The sequence below is a fragment of the Panthera leo genome, chromosome D2 (assembly GCF_018350215.1).
Source record: "Panthera leo isolate Ple1 chromosome D2, P.leo_Ple1_pat1.1, whole genome shotgun sequence".
NCBI lineage: Eukaryota > Metazoa > Chordata > Mammalia > Carnivora > Felidae > Panthera > Panthera leo.
Window position 1 is genome coordinate 11,483,736 of NC_056689.1, and position 24,373 is coordinate 11,508,108.

Sequence of the window (24,373 nt, forward strand, 5' to 3'; positions counted from 1 at the left end):
TATCTTTAATTTTCTGTACCTTGAAAATGATATGCCTACGTGTAGTGGGGTTTTTGCATTCACTCTTCTCGGCATTGTCTTAACTTCTTGGACCTGTGGTTAGATATTGTAGAATAACTTGCAGAAATTCTCAGTCATTATTATTTCAAATATTTCTTCTATTCCTTTCATCATGGTTCTAGAATTTTTTGGTAGTTGTCCTACAGTTCTTGGGTATTCTGTCCTGTTTTTTTTTTTTTAACATTTATTTATTTTTGAGAGACAGAGAGAGGCAGCAGGGGCAGAGAGAGAGAGAGAGAAGAGACACACAATCTGAAGCAGACTCCAGGCTCCAAGCTGTCAGCACAGAGCCCAATGCGGGGCTCGAACTCACGAACTGAGATCATGACCTGAAGAGAAGTTGAATGCTCAACTCATTGAGCCACCCAGGCGCCCCTGTCCTGTTTTTTTTTCAATCCAACTTTTTTCTTTGCTTTTCAGTTTTGGAGGTTTCTATGGAGATATCCTCAAACTCACAGATTCTTTGCTCAGCCGAGTCCAGTCTAATAATAAGCCCATCAAAGGCATTCTTAATTTCCGTCAGTGTTTTTGTGCTCCAGCATTTCTTTTTTTCTTTCTTTGAATTCCATCTCTCTGCTTACATTGCCCATCTGTTCTTGCAGGCTGTCTATTTTATGAACTGGAGACTTTAGCATATTAATCATAGTTGTTTTAAATTCCTGGTCTGGTAGTTCCAACACTGCTGCCATATCGGAGTCTGGTTCTGATCCCTGTTCTGTCCCTTCCAAATGTGTTTACTGCCTTTCAGTACTTGGGTTTTTTGTTTGTTTGTTTGTTTTTTCTTGATAGCCACGCATGAAGTACTGGGTAAAGGGAACTGCTGTAAACAAGCCTTTAGTAACGTGCTGGTAAGGTACGGGAAGAGGAAGTGTTTTCTGGTTCTGTTATTAGTCTCAGTCTTTCAGTGAGCCTGTTCTTCTGGACTGTGAATTTCACAAGTTTCTCAGCATTCCCCCCTCTTAGGTGGCACGGGATGGCTAAGGCGGGCTGGAGTCAGGAATTTCCTTTCCCCTGGGTAGGTCAGTCACTGACATAATTGCAGCAGGTTGAGTTCTGGTAAAACAGGTTCTCCAGAGGGCATATCTTGTTAAAAACATAATCCTCTGGATTATCTCAAAATGGTTCTTTTTCCCTCTCCCTGGCAGAAGCACCAGGGAATTTTCTTCCAATATTCACTGTGAGAACCGGGGGGAGCCCCAGGAGGGAAAACTCCCAAAAGTGTGGGGCCCCGGGATTTTCTAATGCTTAGAGCCGTCCATACGGAGCCCCGGCGATTCATCAGTTCAGTTCAGGTTGTCCCATCAGGCACCGGCTCCTTAGAGGTCACTGCTCACGTGAGCTGTGATTCTGTGCACCTGCCTGTCGCTCTCTCCGATTTGGGGGCAGAAGTTTGCCCTGTGACCTCACTGCCTCACGGATCTAAGAAGGGTTGTTGGTTTTTCAGTTTGCCCAGCTTTTTACTTATTGTTAGGACAGAGTGGCAACTTCCAAGCATCTTACGTGCTGGACAAGAACCTGGAAGCCTCTCAGGTGCTGTCATCTCTTTCCTCTAGTTTTTGGGTTTTTTTTTTTTTTAACAGGTTTTCACTTTTCCCTCTTCTGTTACTCTTAAGGCATTACCATGGGTTTATATGCTCTGGTGTCCTTTCCTAAAGTTAGTGTGTCTGTGATTTACAATTCAGTCCTGTGAACTTTCAGCTCTTTTCAAATCTTTCTCTTCTCTACTCACCTTTTTTCTGAGTTTATAATCTATGCTGTTGTCTCTGAATTTCTTTAGTTCATTTTGAAACATCATGTAACAGTTTTAAGTCTGGTGGACCTGACTTAAAATTATTCTGCTCTTTATTCTGTCTCTTTAACATATAAATATAAATATATATATATATATATATACATATATATATATATATAATATATAAAAGGTAACTTCAAATAACTATGTAAATAAATATAGATTACTCCACCTATTATTATAAATTACACATAATTATATATATATATACACACACATATGGTTTTATATAAAGTATAGTTATATGTATATAACATATATCTTTATATAGATATATAAATACATAAATTACATGTAATTTATATAATTATGTGTATATATAACTGTTTTACATATAGCATAATTTTATGTACATGACATAAATGGTATAATTATACATATAATATATATGTGCAATATACATTTATGGGTATATGTATATATAATGCAATTTGTATACAATTTACATATAAAATAATTTATATGTAAATATTTATAGATTTAAATATATGAATATAGTATATATCAATGTATCATATATTTCTATATTAAATATAAAAATAATTATATAAAAGAGCATATATGAAATAACATATAGAAATATTTTTATATATTTATAAATATATAATAAAAAGACACCAACCAGGAGCAGAATTATGTCTACAGGTAACAAAAACATTTCAGAAAAACAGATAAGGCTGGAAGGAGCTTCTTTGGACAAAAGGAGAATGGTTCAGCTTCTCTAGCGGCACGGCTCTAGGCAACTTGTTCTTCTGTTTTTACCCAGTATTTAAAACACAGCCTTTCTTTTCTGAGATCTGGTGGCTCTGTTTCCCTCCCTCCCTTTTACCTGATCCCTGTCCATTCTTTGCCCCTATCACCCTGCTCAATCCATATTTGATTCTCAAAAGCTTATTCTCAAAGTAAGGCTTGTCTGAGGGTGCCCGGGTGCTCAGTCGGTTAAGCATCCGACTTCGGCTCAGGTCATGAACTCACAGTCCATGAGTTCAAGCCCCGCATCGGGCTCTGTGCTGACAGCTTGGAGCCTGGAACCTGCTTTGGATTCCGGGTCTCCCCCTCTTTCTACCTCTCCCTCTTGTGCCTTGTCTTCCCCTGTCTCTCAAAAATAAATAAACAGTAAAAAAATATTTATTAAAAAAAACATAAGGCTTGTCTGGAAGGGGTTTTACTAGATTAGCTTCCAAATTCATGGGCCAAGATTGCTCCAGAAATACCCGTTCTTACCATATCTCCTTCGCTCCCTCTTGGTTTCAGCTGCTGTTTCCACACTGGCCCACTATGCTCTCCATGAGTACTTGTAACTGATTTTTGGGTACGACAGAAATGGTGCTGTCTTTCCTCCACTTCCTGTCATTCATGTCCCAACACATATGTGGGGATAACGTGTCACCTAGTAACGTGTCACTGTGTTGTGTGTGTACGTGAAGTTCTGCTCTCTTCCAAGCTCTGCCTACTTTTACATAAAGACTCGCAGAAATGAAACCCCCTGCCTCTCTGAGAGCTTCTCATTTCCCCTCAAACTGAATGAGAGCAGGTGGGTCTATCTCAAAGTGACTGGGTTCCTAAAAGCAAAAGCCTGACTTCTCAACCATAAAATAAAAAAAATGAAAAGTCATTCATATAAAGAATGTGCAGTAAATATCCGTGATCCTAATTTAGGAATGACTAAACTGAAGTAGCATCAGATCTGACGTTTGCATGTTCTTCAGGAAAACCTATGCTGCAGTCCCGAGCCATTCTCTTTCAGGCAGAAATCAGCATGGAGAGATATCCTAGCAGCATGAAACAGTCTTCTGGAAAAGAGACCCCTGTCTTTGATTAAAAGACTCTGCAGCTTAAGACATTTCTGGGATCATTTCCAGGAATGCATATATAATTTACAGTGACTGACTCCTTGCTCACTGCCAATGATAACTTTGTTCTCTCCACTTTTATAATCAATACAGGAGACAACAAACTCGAGAGGGGGAAAAAGGACCATCTCCCATTTTCCACCAATGAAAGTCAAAACCAGATACATCTGCACAAACCACATCTGTACCCAGGCTTACATACTTTAAACATGAACGGAGATCCAGAGCTTTGACTCCGTTATTACTGAAAGTTAAAAGTCTATAAAAAATATAATTGATCAGCGGTCTCCCCTCAAACTTAATAGTCCACTAAGTTTTGTGGCTCACTTACTAGGTCAAGGCACTGTGCTCGTTACCGAGCAGCAAGAGTTAAGAAAATAAGTCAATACGCTCTGGTCCTCAGGGAATTCAGAAGCTGGTCTATGTGTCTGGGAGCATACATACATATGGATATAGTCAGGGAGAGAAAGTGGTGCAGATATTATACAGAATGAATCCCACTGGGCAACAAAACAGAAGTATAAACAAAGCACTTAAGAAGCACAGAGAAGAGAATTCAGGAACTTGGGAAAAAGCAGCCCAGAATAAGGACTATTTGAAATAGCTCTTGAAAGACAAGCAGGATTTCAGCAGGCAGAAAAGTACAGGAAGGATATACGAGAACAAAGGCAAATGGAAACATGGGGGAAAGAAACAAAACAAAAACCTGACATTGTAGCAGGTTTTCAAGTAAGACTGTACTTATGTTGTAAGAACTTAAGGGGCGCCTGGGTGGCTCAGTTGGCTTAGTATCTGACTTTGTTTCAGATCATGATCTCACCACGTGTAAGCTCGAGCCCCGCATCAGGCTCTGTGCTGACAGCTCAGAGCCTGGGCCTGCTTCGGATTCTGTGTCTCCCTCTCTCTGCCCCTCCCCTGCTTACATTCTGTTTCTTTCTTTCTCTCTCTCTCTCTCTCTGTCAAAAATAAATAAACATTAAGAAAGATTTTTAAAAAAGAAGTTAAAGAAAAAAGTTCAAATTGGTTTATTGGATTTCAATTGCTACTTCATTCTATGCTTGATGAACAACCTCAGTATCTCATCCTTCAGGCAAATTTTCAAATACACGAGCAAAGAATAAAACAAAATGACAACAAAAAAAGGTTCAGGCGGTCAGTTCACTAGGTCATCCGTTAACAATGAGATAGTTAAGCATGTCTCCGAGGAAGTAACCAGTTTAAATGGATTAGTGCCCTGACTGCCACATGAGATGCCCACTACTGAGTAGGAAGCATTCATTTTTAGTGCTGGAAACCAGCTCTTACGTTAAAGGAACAAGAAAACAATAGCCAGTACTGTGTTCCACACAAGGGAAAAATCAAGAACCAGCTAACTAAATGGTGTGCCTTGTTCCAGCCACTACAAAATAGCAGAAACCACAGGGAACATCCTAAATGTTAAAATGCTTAATATTTTCTTTTTAAGAAGACCATTTTTCACGACTGACAAGTGTCACAGTCATTAATACAAAGAGAATGCTGAATAAACACTTGTAAAATTAAAACAGATCTAAGTAACAGGGGCACCTGGGTGGCTCAGTCGGTTAAGCATCCAACTCTTGGTTTCAGCTCAGGTCATGGTGTCATGGTTCATGAGTTCAAGCCCCGCATCCAGTTCTGTGTTGACAGCATGGAGCCTGCTTGGGATTCTGTCTCCCTCTCTCTCCGCCCCTCCCCTGCTCACTCTCTCTTTCTCAAAAATAAATAAATAAACATTTAAAAATAAGTAAATAAATCTATGGAGAGCTATAAAATGCATCATGATCACGTTTTGCCACTGACTATTAAAATGGTAGTAAAGTTACTAACGTTGAATTATTATAATTCAATTATAATTTAATAATTATAATAATTGCAATTTATTATTATTATTATCAATGAATCATGTGTACACAGTGCTCAGTATTATTTCACAGAATTATAATTATTTCACCAGAGAAGTACTGTGGTATAAAGGAAAGAATGAAGCATTTGAAGTCAAATGGCCAAGGTCAAAGCATGGAAGAATCATTCCTGACACTGTTGTGTCAAGGCCCGGCGAGCATCTTAGGCATGGGACCTGGCCTCTGTTAGCTTTCCAAATCCTCCCCTGTGCAGTGAATTTGAGAGCAACAGCCATGCACACTCTTCCCACAACAATGGAGTAAGACTGCCCGTCAAAGGGTTCTGGACGTCAGGAAGTACAACGCAAAAAACGACTACACGGACCAATTTCTGGTTGACTTCCCACCCACGAGACATCTTCATTTCCTCTTTCCCTCATTCGACACAATCTAATCTTTCAGCACATGGTGCGAGTCCCCAAAGCAAGTTCTCAATCTCCCCCTCCAGATCCCCCACCATTGCTCTGGTCCGAAGACCTAGCAGCTCCCATCCAGACTTCCACAGACACCTTCCGACCATCTCCCTGCTTCCATGCTTGCTCTCTCAACACCCTCCAATCCCCACGAGAGCCAGGACGATCTTGGCAATGTCTACATCAGATCTCATCACTCACCTGCTCCAATGGCCTCCCTTCATCCCAGGGAGAAACCTCAGCTCCTGGCTGTGGCCTGGAAGGCCTTCCATGACCGGGCCCCATTGACATCTCCTCTTCCTAACCAGGGGCCCCTGCACCACCTGGTTCCTCTTTCCGGAATGTTCCAGAGTACTTAGTACTGCTTACTCTCTCACTTCACTCCAAACTGCTCAAATGTCACTGGCTCAGCAAGTCTTCCCCAAACACCCTTTGTGAAAGGGGGAGTCCCTGCCCTTAATCTCTACCCTATTACTCCGCTTTCTCCATAGCCCTTCATTCTGAAATCACACCACTTATTTACTTGTTTACTCGTCCGCGAGGATATAAACACCACGACGGGGGCGAGGGCTTTGTCTGATTCTTGCCAACAACCCTATCTGACTTCCTTACAAAGAGTGGGGGTCCAGCTAGAAACTTGCTTCGTGAAGAGTCAAAACATCTTCCACACCCCCTCTTGTTTATTCTGCTCCCCAGGCAATTACAGAGGGGCCCGTCAATAACTTGACTGCCATGAGTAAAACCCCAATATCTGAACAGCCTCCCAGGGCTTTATCCCACCTTGGAATTTGAAGTAGACTCCAGGAAGCAAAGTCTGTTGCCAAACCCTTCCGCTGCCAAGCACAGTTTCTGTTGTTCTTTGTGGATGGTCGCGGTGCACTGCAGGACCACTTCATCGTCCTGCAAAAAGAGAAAAAGGAGAAAAAGTTAGAGATCTGACATGACGAGGCGGTCTAACTCAGATCTTGGACGCTATTACTTTAGTGCATATTAAAAAGCAGAGACAAAGGGAACAACAACTCGCCAAAAAGACCCACAGAGTCGATCCCTAGAGAATGTCTACTTGTAAAAAAGGTAACGGGGTAGCAGGAGAAAGAGGGTGCAGCCGCTCAGCTCAGCCAACAGTTCTCTCACTCTCATTGCTGGTCCCCAGAGGCAACCCACATGAGAAAAGGTAAAATACAAAATTTCCACGTTAGCACTCTTACACGCCGCTTTAATCATCCAAATTACAAAGAAATTTCCTGACACACGCCTAGGACATCACGAATCATCAAGAACGACATGGGTTCCAACAGCAGGCACACACGTCGCTCCAAAACCAGCAGAGGAAAACAGGTCAAGAACGGACCAACCCAGAAAGTCACCCCAGTTCATCCACACACCGGCTACTTGTCCACGTTTGAAAGGACCCTTGGTTGCTTAGAAATGGGCAGAGAGAGGATTTGCTAGTTCAGTCCTGTGAAACCCAACACTGGCTTCCAATTAACTAAGCAGCCTTACAGGACAAGTTATACAAGGGGGAGGACGGTAAATGGACGACTCCGTGTAGGCAACATGAGGACTGCAAGAAACACAGGCCTGAGAACTAGCCATGGCTGGATTCCCATCTCAGCTCTGCCATGCACAGGTTAGAAGATCCTAGACAAAGTATTGCATCTCTAAGATGATAAGGTAATGGAGTCACACCATGACTGACCTGCAAAAGGCACCAAATAGATAATAAATGGGAGATACCATCGTCATTTTTTTAAGATTATTTATTTTGAGACAGAGAGAGATCTTGAGTAGGGGAGGGGGGTAGAGAAGGAGGAGGAGGAGGAGGAGGAGAAGGAGGAGGAGGAGGAGGAGAAGGAGGAGGAGGAGGAGGAGGAGGAGGAGGAGGAGGAGGAGGAGAGAGAGAGAGAGAGAGAGAGAGAGAGAGCGCGCGCGAGAGAGAGAGCGCGCGAATTCCAAGCAAGTTCTACACTGTTGGTACAGAGCCTGATGCGGGGCTTGATCTCACAAACCATAAGATCATGACCTGAGCTGAAATCAAGGGTTGGACGCTTAACCAACTGTGCCACCCAGGTGCCTGATACCACTGTCATTTTTAAACAAAATATCTCACTTTAACAAGTTCTAGGTAGCAAATACCAAACAAGTCTAACCACTTACATTTTGACACTTCAAACACAAGGCAACAAGACACTTAACAGGGTAGTAAAAGGATATACTCACTGACCCTTTTAATTAGAGTCTGAGAAAAGGAACAAACAAGTATATCCTAGAAAACCCTTACCCAGGAAAAATGGCAGAGTGGGGGGTGACGAGCTGCGATAAAAATTCAAAAGCAGAAGACAAGCCGTTTGGGTTAACCCAAAGAATCTGCTGTATCAACTGGAAAAGTACAAGTCTAATTTGCATTTAAAGCCTTCATAATCCTATGCATTTGCTTTATTTCCTATATGGTGAAGCAATATCTAATGACTGGCCTACAGCTCTAGTCACAGGCAAAGTCCAATTTCTTAATAATTTCCTCCCGACTATCCCTCCAGGTGCCCATTAATTTCCAGTGAACATTCAATTGTTACAACTTAAAAGTCATCTGCTAAAAAAAAATAGCATTATTTTCATATAATGAGTACATCTGAATATTAATTCATGCTCAGCATGGCTATAATAAAAATAATGAAGTGTTTCTGTTGGTTATATAATCTGCAAAATCAAAGATATATTGTGTTTTCCAAAGAGGCAGTGTAATAACAAAGACCTGAATTGTGCTGATGTGCTCAGTGCCTTACCAAATCGCCATAGCCTTTTGCTATCTGGTCCCACTCACACCCGCGGGAACTAACTTCAGCATGCAAACTGCACTCTTGGGTAAAATGGGCTCCTTTGGAAGTTGGAGTCTATCTAAGTACCATTTAGTAAATAATTACTTTGATGCACTCATTAAAGACACTTTGGGAATGAGAATAAGAAAATGGAAAGGTATAGGTGAGAATAATAGTGCTATTCAGTAAGCCACACAAGAAAAGAAGGCACACCATATTTACCAAAAAGAACAGTCTATGTCAGTCCTGGCATTAACTTACTTATTCTCCACATCTCATTATATAAAGATTATCCACAAATACACAGATGAAGACAATGAGGTTCAAAATAACTTGCTGCTGACAGAGGGCTGATCATACCTAGTTCTAGGAACTGATCATTAAACCTAACTGATCTGAATCTAAAAGTCCTCAGCCCCATGTTGCTTCTAGAGGCTCAATTGGTTTTTTACTACAATCATTATCTAAAAAAGTACCTCTCAATCTTTAATGCACATCTTATCACCTGTGAGTCTTGCTGAAATGCAGATTCCAGTTCTATCGGTCTTGGGTGAGGCTGAACCTACATTTCTAACTAGTGGATCCGAGGAATTAGGATCCCAAACAGGCCCCAGAAAGCATATAAATCCCAGGAGACACGTGAGTAGTCTCTTAGAAGAGCTTGAAGGCAATCAATAACAGATGAATATTAAAACAAGTCCATATACTTTGGACAGAACCAGAAATGAGAGTACATGTGAAGGTGCTCATTAATATGTGGTCCATACCAAAATATCAGGGAAAGGAACCAACTTAAATAATATATGAACTACCCTACTAAGTGTATAAAACTAACTCACTCATGCCAAGTTTCCCTTTCACCTAGTGCCTTAACACTGTGATGGAGTGCCTGGCCACGAAGCAACCTTAAGTTCAAAAGAGTTCGGCCACCCCACCAAGGAGAGAGGCTATTGCTACAACGTTAGATCACAGTTCCACTTTGAATGACAGAACCTAGCCTGACTTTTGAGGCTTTTTCCAGTTTACCTGGCAGCTGTTTTCATTTTATATTTCAGTAAGCACAGGGTTCCTTTCTGACAGAAAGTAAAATATACTGAGCATGGATGGACCAAAGACCAATTCATAAATACCTGCCAGTTCCCTTTAATTTACCCATCATTCATCTCAAAGCATAATTTTTCTCCATAACCACTGTGGTTTGAGAGCCTACTGACTATGCATTTGAGACGTCCCAATAAGTAGCTTTATTTTTTATTTATTATAAACCATGTGCAGTAAATCTGGTTTTTATCAACATATAATGTGTGCGTTAAGGATATAGGTACATGCGCACACACACACACACACACACACAATCCATTTTCTTTTCTAAGAACAAACCAAGCACAGCCTAATACTGATGGGATCTAGAAAGTTAATACTGCTAAGGTAACAGAACAATAAGGCTATAGTGAAAGGGTGTCTCTTGTGTCATAAGGCTTCGGAATTAGTCTTTGCTACCTGGTCCTGAGGTCCAGGCTCCTAACTCTCATCACTGACCTTTACCTTTTAGCTGCATGTGCCGTTGGTGTACCCGAGTGCCTAAATGCACACTGTGACCATCACTTTTCCCGCCCGAGCCCATAACAACTAAAACCCTCCTTAAGTATTTGCCTTCGGGTATTTTTGGTTTTCTGAGTTCCCATGTCTCATTCCTAGGACCTAGTGCAACAAATTTTGATTCAACTCACAGCAACTCATCTTCCATAATCAAAACACTACAAAAGTGCATTCTGCTCATATTCTATCATTTCATTTTTTTAAAATTTCAAAGTCTGTTCATTAACCGTGAATGTCTAGCACAATAATGAGATACGAGTATCACGCCTGTTCCTGGAAACACTTGAACTGACACCATTTCCCATTTTATATAAAACGAACTTGAAGAGACACAACTACTCCTCTTTTTTCACAAATTTTGGAAATATGAAATTGTAAAAACCAAATATTCTAGGAGCAACTTCATGAGCTTCATGAAGATAAATGGCGCTTCTGGGAGAGTGGTATCCAGCTTACCATCCCCAAGTCCTATGGCTTCTACGTCCAATCCACCCATTTCTCACCACACCAGCTACCATCATGGTTAGTCATCCTCAAAACCCACTGAATAGCTTTCCACACTGCAAATTCCCATCCAACGGCACTTCAACTTGAGGACACAACCATCAACCTGACTGTAATGTTTCCTGGCTTCAAATCTATTAATGGCCTCCCGCTGCTCTAAAGAAAAACACCAAAAGACTCTTTTAGTGTGCAAGGCTCCACACTGCACAGAAGAGTGCCAGCCCAACACTTCCTCCAGCCGACCTTCCTTCATTCCTACAGGAGTTTGCACATGCTATTAAACCCTTTAGCTCTCTCTAGTTAAGACACATTTATCTTTCAAATCTTACTTAACTCAAGCACCCACTCCTGAGGTGAGCCTTCCCAACCCACCAGGCTATGTCACTTCCTTTGTTTTGGGCTCCTATACCACTGTATTCCCTTTAGTTGTCATTATGCATTCACTTATGTAATTATTAAATTACAGCATCTAACGCTGCACTGGGAAAATATACTCAATAAATGATCATTTTAATCCACTTTATACTAGCTTATGAATAAGTGCTACCATGCTGACAAATAGGGATGCTTTTTAGAATTGTCAAGGTAAGATCCTACCTTTCCAATTAAAGACAGCATTACAGGATTCCATTAGGCGATTTTCTGGTTATATTCAGCCAGGAAAAAGGGCAATATTTGAGGAAAACTGCTGATCCTACTAGATCTGTGACAAATGTTAATGTATCATAAGCGTTCGTAGCATCAATATAAAACCCAATGAGATCACTGGATTTAAAAACAAAAAAAAAAAAAAAAAAAGCAGTCCGGTCCCTAATTTCCCCATTTCCAAATAAACATAATAAAACTTCAATTACAACTCTTTTCATATACAATCTAAGCAAATCAAACATACTGCCCCCTTGAAAAGTCAAAAAAATGTTCTTCACAACCCTGGTCATTAAAAAGTCCCTCACATCACACCAGGTGTTTTCCTTAGATGCTTACAATGCTTGTCATTTTGAAATGTTTATCCAGGTCTAGACCTTCTGTAACTGGTCTTTGTTTCTCAGTTATGTCTTAATAATTTTTCCACAACTGGCTCCAACTCAAAAGACTACATGCCTTGTATCCTATGGTCAAGCAGGGCAGACTGAATTTCATAGAAACCAGGGTGTCCAATCGAATAACTTCTTTAATGAAAACCGAGGCAATCGCATCAGCCAATGTAGACACAGCGAATGCCTCATAAGTATATGCTGGATTGAATTCCTTTTGTTAGGTGCTCTTGTAGTCTTCCTGTGACCTGACAACTCTTTGGAACAGAGATTATTTGGGGCGCCTGGGTGGCTCAGTCTCGGTTAGGTGTCCAACTTCGGCTCAGGTCATGGTCTCACAGTTTGTGAGTTCAAACCCCGTGTCGGGCTCTGTGCTGACAGCTCAGGGCCTGGAGCCTGCTTCAGATTCTGTGTCTCCCTCTCTCTCTCTGCCCCTCTGCCCCTCCCCTGCTCATGCTCTGTCTCTCTCTCTCTCAAAAATAAACAAACATTAAAAAAAAAAAATTTTTAATAAAAAAAAAGAACAGAGATTATTTGGGGCAGGCAGGGATGAGGGGTGGGGGTGGAGCCAGCCCCAGAATGCTGCATTCCAGGCAATTCTGTGATGAGTAAATAAGACATGATTTCTCTAACAAATGCTGCCAAGAGTGCTGAAATAGTACAAAATGGGAAATAATTACCAAACAACATCAATAGCTTCTTTCAAACATTCATTCGTCATTGAATAAATATTTACCGAGGATATATGTGATAGGATATCCCCTAAGCGCTTGAGATAAATCATTGAATAAATCCAAGATCCCTGCACTCATTAGGCTTACATTCTGGCAGGGGAAGAGGGTCAATAAACAAAAGCACAGTCAATTTGTCAATCGTGTTAAAGGTAAAAAGTTCCATGGAAAAAAAAATGGAACAGCGTAAGGGGGATCAGGAGTGTTGCTATGGGTGGGAAGCATAAAAATATGAACACAACTGTCAGATATTGTTGAGGGGATGAATTCTGAGCAAAGACTTGAAGCAGGGAAGGAGAAGGGACACGTGACTGTCTTCGGGAGGAGCACTGCCTGGGGGGGATGGACAATGAAAGTCATGTTCATTGAACACCCAGCATGCTCAGGGAAACAGAGGATGGCCTTGTGGCCGGAAGATGGTGGGAGGTACTGGGTGGGGTCACACCATGAAAGACCTTGAACCCAGCATGTTCAAGGAAACAGAGGACATCCTTCTGGCTGGAGCAGAGTAGTCAGGGGGATGTCCTTGGGGCTGAAGCAGAGTAGTCAGGGGGAAGATGGTGGGAGGTAGTGGGTGGGGCCACACCTTGAGAGACCTTGAGCCTAGTGTCTGAACTTTAGCTTCTACTAAGGGAATGGGAGCCACTGGGTCCTGTACTAAATGCAGACCTCAGGGAGGCAAGAAAGAATCAGAAGGATCTAAGGGGAGTGACTTCAGCCATTCAGGGAGATGAAGGTGATCCAGACCAGGGTGCAGCAGTGGAGGTGGAAAGAAGTGAGCAAATTCTAGATACGTGTTACATTCATCGAGCACTTCCGATGTTCCGGGAACTGTGATAAGCGGTCACTGGTCTGTCTCCTTGACGTCATCATCACTTCTAGCTTTTCTGGCAATTGGCTAAATAAAATGCTATCTATACTATTGGCTTTTCTTACAGCAAATATGTGGTTATCAGCGCAAACGAGCTGAGACGATTTAAAAAAAAAAAGCCCATATTTCTGGTCTTGCACTGAGTTTACAGTCATTTGTTTAAAAAATACAGATAGTCCTCAGTTCACACAATGGTACAACCAGAAAAATGACTGTGCAAAGCAAATCTTTGGGGAAACTATTTACGATTGTACCTTTGAAAATTTTGGTCCAGACATTAAAAACTCTACCAGTTATAAAAGTACAGAGAAACGGAAAAAAAAAAAAAAAAAAACAGTAAAATATTTAGCTCCCTATAATTTTAAACATTAAGAACACTGAGAATTAAAGTATTTTTGTTCTTTGTAAAACACTCATCAGGAGCAGTCTGAACGGGGCCTGCCTTATCCTGCTGGTTATGTAATTTTCCCTGTGGAACGAGCACCCCCCTCTATGTCTCAGCAAACTGTCGCACTCCTACATTTGGCTCATTCTCCAGCATCTTCAGGGTTCTAGAATATCTCTGAGAGTTCCTTTAATGTGAATTTCTTTGCCAGTGTTACTTCCTCGGCAACAATCTTCATCCTCTGTGTCACAACCACATTCCTCATTCGTGGCGATAAGCTCGCCTCCGCTCGGTCCCTCTGGCTGCACATCCACGGTTTCTCAAGCGGCAGCTGTGTCTGCACTCCCACACTCAGACTCAGCATCTACAACTCCTCTTCTGTTCAATGCGAATTTCATTTCCAGGTTCCCCACTTTTCATTTCTTTACCGCACCTCCATTTCCGTTAGCCAATTCCCACTCACCCATGTTCGCGAAACGTCCCATGCCTTGATGACAGGGAGACGAGGACGTAACTAATGCACCTGCACGCCTACGGTCTTTGCAGAACACGAAGAACACACGGGTGGTGACCGATCCCCACGGACTCGGGAAGAAGCCACGTGACTGGTCACTGATCATGCTGTGCATCTGGTACCTATCTGATGGGGATTCGTACACCGAAGAGTGAGCAGTGACGTCTGTATTTGACACAGTTACTCATAAGCTATCATGGTAAATGAAATCTGAACCATTATGTTGGGGTACAGGTGCCGTTTAACTAAGCCATGCCAACAGAAATGGTGCCTATCACAAGGATGCAAAGCCCAGGCCACCCATGTTTAATTGAGAACCTACTAAAGACATAGCGACTTGAACATAGTATATTTGCAAGGTAGAATTGGCAGAATTTGCTGACAGATTGTAGGAAAAGAAACCAGAAAGCTACTATTGAATAAATTATAGCTGTACAACCAAAAAAAAAAAAAAAATCATCACACTGGAGAGAAACCCTATAAATAAAGTGAAGGGTCCCCTGCCACAGATTTAACCTTTATGCCCATCTGGAAATTCGAATGGAGAAACACCCTATGACTATATTCTTAGTATAAGAGCCTTCAGTCATCATTCAGCCCTAAAGAGTACATTTTTTTAATCCACACTGGTTTAAAAAAAAAAAAAAAGACACACTGAGTACCTTCTTTCTGTGGGAAAGCCTTTAATGCATACTCTGTCCCTAGATAACATCGGAGAGTTCACACTGGAGAGCAATGCTGTAAATGCAGTGAATAAGGAAGAGCCCTCACCCAGAGTATATTACCTCTATGGACATCAGAGAATCCACACAGAGGGAAAAACTGTATGAATATAATGATTACAGGGAATATTTCAGCCAGAAGGCTAGCCTTTTTTCATACTAAAGAATTCCTATGATAGACGGGGTGCCCCGGTGGCTCAATCGACTGAGCATCCGACTTCGACTCAGGTCATGATCTCACAAGTTTGTGAGTTTGGGCCCCGCATCAGACTCTCTGCTCTCAGCACAGAGCCCGCTTCAGATCCTCTGCTCACCCCCACCCTACCCTCTTTCTGCCCCTCTCCTGCTTGTGCGCACGCTCTCTCAAATAGATAAAGATTTTAAAAATCTTAAAAAAAAAAAAAAAGAATTCATATGATAGAGAAACTCTGTGCCCTTCGTCTGTGTGGAAAGGTTTTAATTGAAAAACGAGCAAATTTGCACTTGAGACAAGGTCTATCTCTGTGATCACTGTAGAGGGCCTTCAGGTGAGCTCCAGGCCTGGTGTAAACAAGATTATTGCCCCCAAAAATCATAATCTTTAAGAAAGAGGGCAAGATGATGTTTACCAGGAGGTACAACTCTCTTGGAGAATGCCAGGTAATACCTGCTAGAAAAGCATATCAATGGGGCGCCTGGGTGGCTCAGTGGGTCGTGCATCCACCTTCCCCTCAGGGCATGATCAGACAGTTCGTGAGTTCGAGCCCCGCATTGGGCCCCGTGCTGACAGCTTAGAGCCTGGAGCCTGCTTCGGATTCTGCGTCTCCCTCTCTCTCTGCAGGCTTGCACTCTTTCTCTGTCTCACTGTATCTCTCTCTCTCTCTCTCTCTCTCTCTCAAAAATAAGTAAACATCAAAAAAACTTTTAAAAGAAAAGCATATCAGTGAAGAAAGCATCTGAAATCCACTACTCATAGAGCAACACTTCTAAAACATGGATGGGCTGGGGCGCCTGGGTGGCTCAGTCGGTTGAGTGGCCGACTTCGGCTCAGGTCACGATCTCGCGGTCCGTGAGTTCAAGCCCCATGTCGGGCTCTGTGATGACAGCTCAGAGCCTGGAGCCTGTTTCGGATTCTGTGTCTCCCTCTCTCTGACCCTCCCCCGTTCATGCTCTGTCTCTCTCTGTCTCAAAAATAAATAAACGTTAAAAAAAAATTAAAAAAAAAAAAAAAAACATGGATGGGCTGGCAAGGCACACGACCACCTCAGTGTCAGGAATGAAGAGCAATCTTCGTTCCTTAATCAACATTAAAGATCTCACCTGAGGAGACACTGATCCTAACATCGAGTCTTCAGCTGGAGCTCACAATAGAAAACCCATCCAGGGAAGACACTCTATGAAGAACCCAGTGCTACCAATAATTGCTGAGTGACATATTACTGCAAAGATGCAAAACAAAGACGAAGGGCTCTAAGAAATGTTGAGTGTGGAATTTGGTAACCAATAATAATAAAATTATAATAATATTAAGTAATAATCAATTAAAAGCATGCTCCGCAATAAATTGGTACTCTAGGAAGGCAGTAAAAGTTGTTGAAAACCTAGTATGTTGCTTTTTATTCTGATATAAACCACAAAAATATGCCGAGTGAAAATGGGCCATTTTTTTCCATTAATAATCCCTCCCTGTTGATCAGTTAGATGGCTCCCGCCGTTTACGCAACACTAAACATAATCATAAATACTTAAGTTAATCGGAAAATAACTCTTTGCAACTGAAAATGTAGAATACGAAATAATGCACTTTTATTAGAGAAGGGCTAGAGTAGTAACATAAGAGTGACGAGAAGCCTAGATAAATACATAATTTATTTAAAAAACTAAATTGGATTCCTGTATCGTGTCATACACAAAAAAAATCAGTTGTAAGATTTGAAGATTTCTTTTTTTAAGTTTATTTTTTTATGAGAGAGTGTGAGCAGGGAAGGGGCACAGGTGGGAGGAAAGAGAACAGCAAGCAGGCTCCGTGCAGTCAGCACAGAGCCCAACGCGACCCTCGATCCCGCAAATTGTGAGATCATGACCCGAGCTGAAATCAAGAGTTGGATGCTTACCCCATTGAGCCACCCAGGCGCCCCAAGATTTAAGACTTAAATTGTGAAGGCCAACTTTAAGACTTCAAGAAGAAAATACAGGTGAATATCCGTATAATTTTGTAATAAATGAGGATTTCTCAAGCAAGACAAAAATAACACAAAAGAAGAGATTAAGAAACTCAACTTTATTAAAATTAAGAACCTCTATTCAATAAAAGTCACCATAAAGTAAAACAACAACCCCAAAACTATAAGAAGAGTTTGGAAATTCATACTAGAAACAAATCCACACATAAAGGACTTCTAAAAATCACTGAGGGAAAAAAAAAGAGAAAAATAGGCCCAAAACACGAATAGCATTTCAGAAGATGAAATACAAATGGTGAATTACAGGACAAGAGGTTCAACCAAGTGATGGCAACAATGTAGAAAAATGGGAACTCTTATACATGTCTGGTGGGAGAATAAATCGTTAAAAACCATTTTAGGAAACAATTTGGCACTGATGTCGAAAACACATGCCTTGCAACCTGGCAGCTCCATTCCTAAATAAATTCCCCAGAGAAGAACCTTATTTATTCCTCGGAGAATGCACACATAATAATGTGCATAACAGCACCAGAATCCTGAATGGGAAATGGCACCAACCATCACATTCAACAGAAGAGGCAAGAAGAGGAACGGAATCGGCAATAAGATTGGAAACCAAGGTATTCAGCCGCAAGGAATGGGTTGAGGTAGGCACTTCGGAACGAGGTCATCAACGGTCCACGTGTGCTGGAAAAACTCTCTTCGGTGGGGCCTATCATGCGATTCAGGAGCAAACGTGGCGATCTCGAGGGGCCACACTGAGCTGGACATCAGTAAAATGGTCCCAAGTCTTGGAAAAAGAGAGGAGCCATCACATCGAATTCTCCTGAAGGACGCCAGATTCCATACGCGACTAGTTACGGATTCCTGGCCACAAGACATATGCTTTGTACTAAAACTGAAGTCACTGAAGGAAAACTAAAGACCCACAATCTCTCACACACGCAGAACGTGAGGGTGTGTCAAAGCCCACTGAGGCATGGGAAGCACCAATGACTCAGTGCTTCAGAAGCTTTGGGAAAAATCTCTTCTCCTGAGTAATAGTTTTATTTGCAGCAACAGGAGCCCTTTGGCACTGCAGAATGACTACACGATCCTCCGTTCCTTACGGGTAAATGAACCGAATGTCCTTCAAGGCCCCTTCCAGCACTCACATTTTATGGTTCCATGGAAAAGATGAAACAGAGAAAAGAGAATTCCGCTCTTGTAGAAATTCAAAGACAGAAATGAAGCATACCTTGTACGCTCTTACCGCATAAATTATCGCTAGCTTCCTCTTTTTTTTTTTTTTTTTTCTTTTTCTTTTTTTGGTAGAGGAAACTAACAGATACCTTGTTAACATCCTTAACTGTTCAGGCTGCGTGTGTGGTTTTATGCAAGATGACAGTGACGCTTGGTTTTTCGTCTCTTTTACCTATTACAGAAGTCGTCTGTTGCTCAGTGCTAATGACTGTCGGGCCAAAGCGCATACATCCAATGGCATGTCAGAGCTGATGAGCCGTGAGGGCGGCGTTAGCATGTGCCTGGGTAATGTCAGCTGAAGGAGAGCTGGACAGAAACACCCAGATACTGGAGACAGTCAAGACATGAGACCTTTTCTTCATCTCTGAGTCACTAGGGGTACTACGCAAACAGAAGGCGCAAGGCAGAATGTTTCCTCTGAATATATAAATATGTCACCGATGCCTTTCTGGTCCCAGCTCGGGAGAAATAAACACTGCTATCGGAGAGGAACTTTACCTTTCTCATCCTGATACACTACAGCAGGCCGGCCATCGGTGCGGAGTAAATTTGGTGCACCAGTAAGCTCTAAGGAAACCATCCAGTTTCTGCAGGACCTGCACTGTTGTAACCAATGGAGACTCTGCTGGTCTCGCGGGCCATCAGCAAGCCTTGATGACACGAAGTTTCAGCCTCCTACGAACTATGACTTAGCAAAAATAAAAGCCGGAATCATCTACAGAGCTCTTGAATGCCTTTCTTAAATGCTGCAGAAACCAACAGAAACATCAAACAAGGTATAGGTAAGCCTTTACCCTTAGGAATAGTCACAAATAACGAGCACATTGCAATAGGTCTATGTGCCCCTTGGAATTTAGCATACCCAAAACGTAAACCTTTCTTAAATCCCCCCCAGTTTTTGCCGTCCCCCATTGTTTCTCATCTCCGTAAGTAGCACTGTCCATCAAAGTAATTAAAAGCAGACATCTAACTTCCTTCTACTAACTCCTGTGTTCCTTCAACCTGCCCTCCCACCGCCCAGGCCTTATGCAAGTCAACCCATTCTCATGATCTCACGCCCTGCACCCTCGATTTTCTCCACCTCTACAACTCTCTCTCATGTCTTTCTCCACGTTGCTCATTACAATCCAGCCACACGTCTCCCTTCTATTTCTCAGACGTGAAAAGCCCTGTTCTGCCTTGCTTGTTTTTCCCTTTGCACAAATGTTCTTCCTCCAGACCTTCACAAAGCCTGCTCCTTCCCATTAGTGAGGTCTTACCTTAGAGTCCTCTCCGTCCCTTCCTACCCAACCCCCAGGCACACGACTCATGTTCTGCAATTGTCTTATTTAACTGTTTTCTTGCTCATTGTCTTCTGCCTACCTTGTTTATACTGACCCCCAGTGCCCAGCACATAGTAGGCATTCGTAAAGGATATCTGAAGAATAAAAGAATGAATGGATTCTTTCTATGCCTTCAAAAGGAAAAGGAACTACCATGTATTACCTACCTCTTCCCGAGGGGTACCTAACGACCGTGAAGCACCTACATCCCAGGTACCGCGCAATTCCTCAGTGACACATCAAGGCAAGCCATATGTCAGTTCTACTTAGCAACTTCTACTCGTCACAGAGCACAGCATCTGGCTCAGAACACAGTCAACCAATGAGAAAAGGAAGAGCTCTAGGAGTTAAGTACTATCATTATGCTCCTGAGTATGAGTAAGTGCCATTAAGGCAGCTACTTTACGGATAAGAAAAAGGCATCCTGACGGTAAATCGCCTGCCCGCGGTTACCCACCCTGGGGTGTGGTGGAATGGGGCCAAAATCTGGGTCCGCCTGACTCTAAAGCCTATCCTCAAACTTCTGCATGTACCGATGTAAAATCATTGCACCAAGAGTCTGGCTGGGCAAGTGTAGGAATCTACCAAGAAACTGAACCTAATCCTCTAATTTCCCTTTCATCAAATATGTCTGGAGGTGCCTGGGTGGCTCAGTCAGCTGAGCGCCTGACTCTTGATTTCGGTTCAGGCCCCGTGTCGGGCTCTGCACGGACAGTGCAGAACCTGTTTGGGACTCTCTCTCCCTCTCTCTCTGCCTCTCCCCTGCTTGTGCGCTCTCTCAAAATAAATAAACTTTAAAAAATATGTATGTCTGATGATGCGGCTATAGGTAAACTGAACACAGTTATTATACGTGGACTGAACTGTGTTAGAAACAAAACCAAATGAAAAACGTATTGAAAGTAACAATTAGTTTGAATGGAGGAGTAGCAGGAAGCGGTGAGAGGAGAAAGAAGGCTGGATGTATCATTAATAAGTAATTAAAAGCCAGTCAATAGTCAGAAGTGAGAGTAAGAAAGAGCAGTCTAAAGTAATGCCACTCAATAGATTTTTAAGAAAGGACAGAGAAAAGAACAAAGTAGAAGACAGGAGGACAGAAGAGGAAAATGGACCCGTTTAACTTCCACATCGGAGATGGAATAATACCAGTTTAAAACTTGTTCTGGGCTACTGTAGAAAAAAAATAATGTACTGACATTTGCCATATCCTTTGGAACTCATCAAAATACGTGATAAAATAAATTTGTTGTCTTAGGACTCAGTAGAGTACCTTCCTCTTCAATTATCACTTGCCTCAGTTTCCACACTATCCTAACACCCAGCAGAGGGAGTAAAAAGTAGGAGCAGGGCACCTGCTGGCTCAGTTGGTTAAGCATCCAGCTCTTGCTTTCAGCTCAGGTCATGATCTCACGGTTCATGAGATCAAGCCCCTACATAGGGACAGATCTGTCTGTCAACACGGACCCCGCTTGGGATTCTCCCTTTCTCCCTCCCTCCCTCCCTCCCTACCCCTCTCTCTCTCTCTCCTATAGATAGATAGATAGATAGATAGATAGATAGATAGATAGATAGATATCTTCCTCAAAAATTTTAAAAAAGAAAAAGAAATAGTACCAGTGGCAAACCAAGATGGGGAAGGTCACAGGCACAGTCTGCCCCAGGAGCAGAGAAGAAGGCAGTACTCTCTATAGGGAGCTGCAACACTGTAATGAAACCCAGCAAAAGTTGGCCTGGTTTTTATTATCGCCCTGCATAAGCAATTCTCAACAGTTAGGAAATACACTCCCTCCCTACTGGTGACTGCTCCTTCTACTACATTCCCTCCTCGCACAAGGTGGGTCACGGAATATTAGACCTGCTGAATTACTAGAGGAAACACACACACACACACACACACACACACACACACACACGGGCTGATATACTAAACAGCACAACAAGAATTGTTGTGCTCACCAATAATTTATGGACACAGATACAATCCTATCACCAATCAGATCCCAACTACAGAAGGAGTGAGGTAAGTCAGGACCTATTCACCCATAAGACCACATGAAAAATCCATTCCAGTATCCTGATACGACGTATCCCCTCTATTCTCTGGTGAAATTTTGTTTCAAAATGTGTGTGTGGGGGGGGGGGGGGGGCGACATTGAAACTACCCTTACGAATATCACCTAGAAGAATAAGAATTTCTGAGAAACCATGCGGTAAAGGAAATTTCTTTGTTCCTGTTATAGATCTTTGAAAATAAATCTCTGAAATATTTCCAGAGCTGTGATAGAACAAGAATTGGAATTAAAAAAAGATAAAGGAAATTAAAGAGGGTCTAACATGGCCTGGAAAAGATATGAGGTCATATATGCAGAATCCTAACAGTAGAAACCGCTGACAAAAATTAGCATTTAATTTAACGTTTATCATAAGAAGGCTGACTTGGAAGTAAAAAAATTAGATCTGGAAAGGCAACATATTTCAGACATTCTCAGTGTCTGCTTCATGCCAGATAGAGATTGGGTTTGACAGATATATTCACCAACAGTAACGTCAACAGAAATGTATCTGTTTCTCTTTTCCACTTAGAAAATATCATGCATAAAGTTGAAGCCTACGTTCTCAGCTCTGAAATGATCTGAAACTTCTCCTTGGCATTGAAGATTGCCACATATAGAAAGATCCCTGTTAAAATGCATCTTAATATGTGTGCTAAGTGTAAGAATGTTATTCTCTGTCACACCTATACTGGGTTTGGTGGAACACAATAAAAGAAAGAGCTATTAAAGAAAACGAGAGCTCCTATTTGCACCTAAGACATGAAAATCAAACACGGAGACAAGCAGAGTAACTTAGCACTCAATAATGTCTCCCCCTGTCACCTGGCTGGTGCTGAAGCATAAAGTATTAAGAGACCAAAGAGAGCGCCCCACGAGCTGACCCCTTAGGATTCATTCTGCAATTATACCAGAGTGTTCTACCTACCGTACAAGCCATTTATGAGACGTTATGCCTCTATGAAAAATTAAATATATTTATTCAGTCCTACTGGTCTGAAATATTTAGTATCTATGCAGAGCAGATGAGACCCATATAGAAGTATAAATATAGGTACACATCATGCATAATATACTGGTTGAGATTGCTTGCATATTTTAGAATATTCGAAGTCTACCTTCTCTTCTCTGAAGAATGGAAGAGGCCACAGTGAGCAAGTGGTACAGATTCTCACAGATCCACACTAGACTCGGATTGTATAAACCACATTAAGACCCTGGACAGACAACTACTGGGTACTAATAATCCCAACACTAAGGAAGAATACCAAAAGATGGAGAAGTAATTTCAGAAGCAATTTTAAGATCTGAATCTACATGCCCACTATACACACACACACACACACACACACACACACATACATACATATACACATATATGTATATATAGCATTTATATATTATATAATAACATATATTATTTCAAGATAAGGAAATTTCAGACACTATGCATTCTTGTGCGCATGCAATCACTTGCTCTCGCTCTCTCTGTCCTTCCCTCCCTCCCTCTTTAGGTGTTACACAGACATCTCTATGACCTCCAGTAAGTGCATTCTTCCTGTACTGCACAACCCAGGACAAATTTTCCAGACTGATCAAAAAAAGCTAACAGCAGGCCGGACAGATATATTGAACGTAAACCACCCGGAGGAGAGTAAACAAGACAGTTTTTAGCAAAATCACGGAACATGTAATAATACGATTCATAGAAACTATCTCAATCTTGTTTCTGAGATATGTTTTGTTTGATAGGGACCTCCCCACCTGCACGTTTATACAAGGGCTCAGAGTGCAAAATGTATAGGTATCACATTTTTCTACAGATTTATAGATTCCTTTTGGAAAACAGTGAAATAGTAGTTGACAGTTTCAGCCTCCGATTTATGTCGGTAATTGGCAAACCTATTAAATTCTGTTCTTGCTGACTATAATAAATGTAAGTCTTTAATGAAAACAGAGATTACCATCCAGCATAGCAGGCCCCCAAACCTCTCTATTTTCATAGGCTTCCAGTAATTTATCTCACTTTTCTTGCAATCAGTGAATATCTCAGCTGAGAGCTCTTCGTTGACCTAGGAATGAATCAACGATCCAGTAAATTCAACCTGAGCATGAACCTCTTCCCGATAAGAGTCCAGTACGTCCGTGCTGTAGAGACTGAATACGCATGAAATAGCAAACGTCAGCCCCGGTGTTGCTTTCACGCTGTCTACACAAGCATCATACCAATCAGCAAAAGGTTAACGTGCACATGAAGCAAATTCATGATGTAAGTTTTTGGGCTAGATTTCAGAAGGCTTAGCGCTGAACTCGCAAATGTCAGTTTACAAAGGGTCAAGCATAAGAGGTGGCAAACAAACGCTCCCTGGATAAAGGG

General features: G+C 41.8%; 1 protein-coding gene across 1 annotated transcript in view; it reads right to left on the bottom strand.

Moving 5' to 3' along the window:
* The window catches only part of RYR2 (ryanodine receptor 2), a 765,551-nt gene that overhangs the window by 547,596 nt on the left and 193,582 nt on the right, over positions 1-24,373 (bottom strand). The window contains exon 2 of the mRNA XM_042907783.1: positions 6,821-6,940. Coding sequence (XP_042763717.1) covers positions 6,821-6,940 — 120 coding nt within the window. The remainder of the gene's footprint in view (positions 1-6,820; positions 6,941-24,373) is intronic.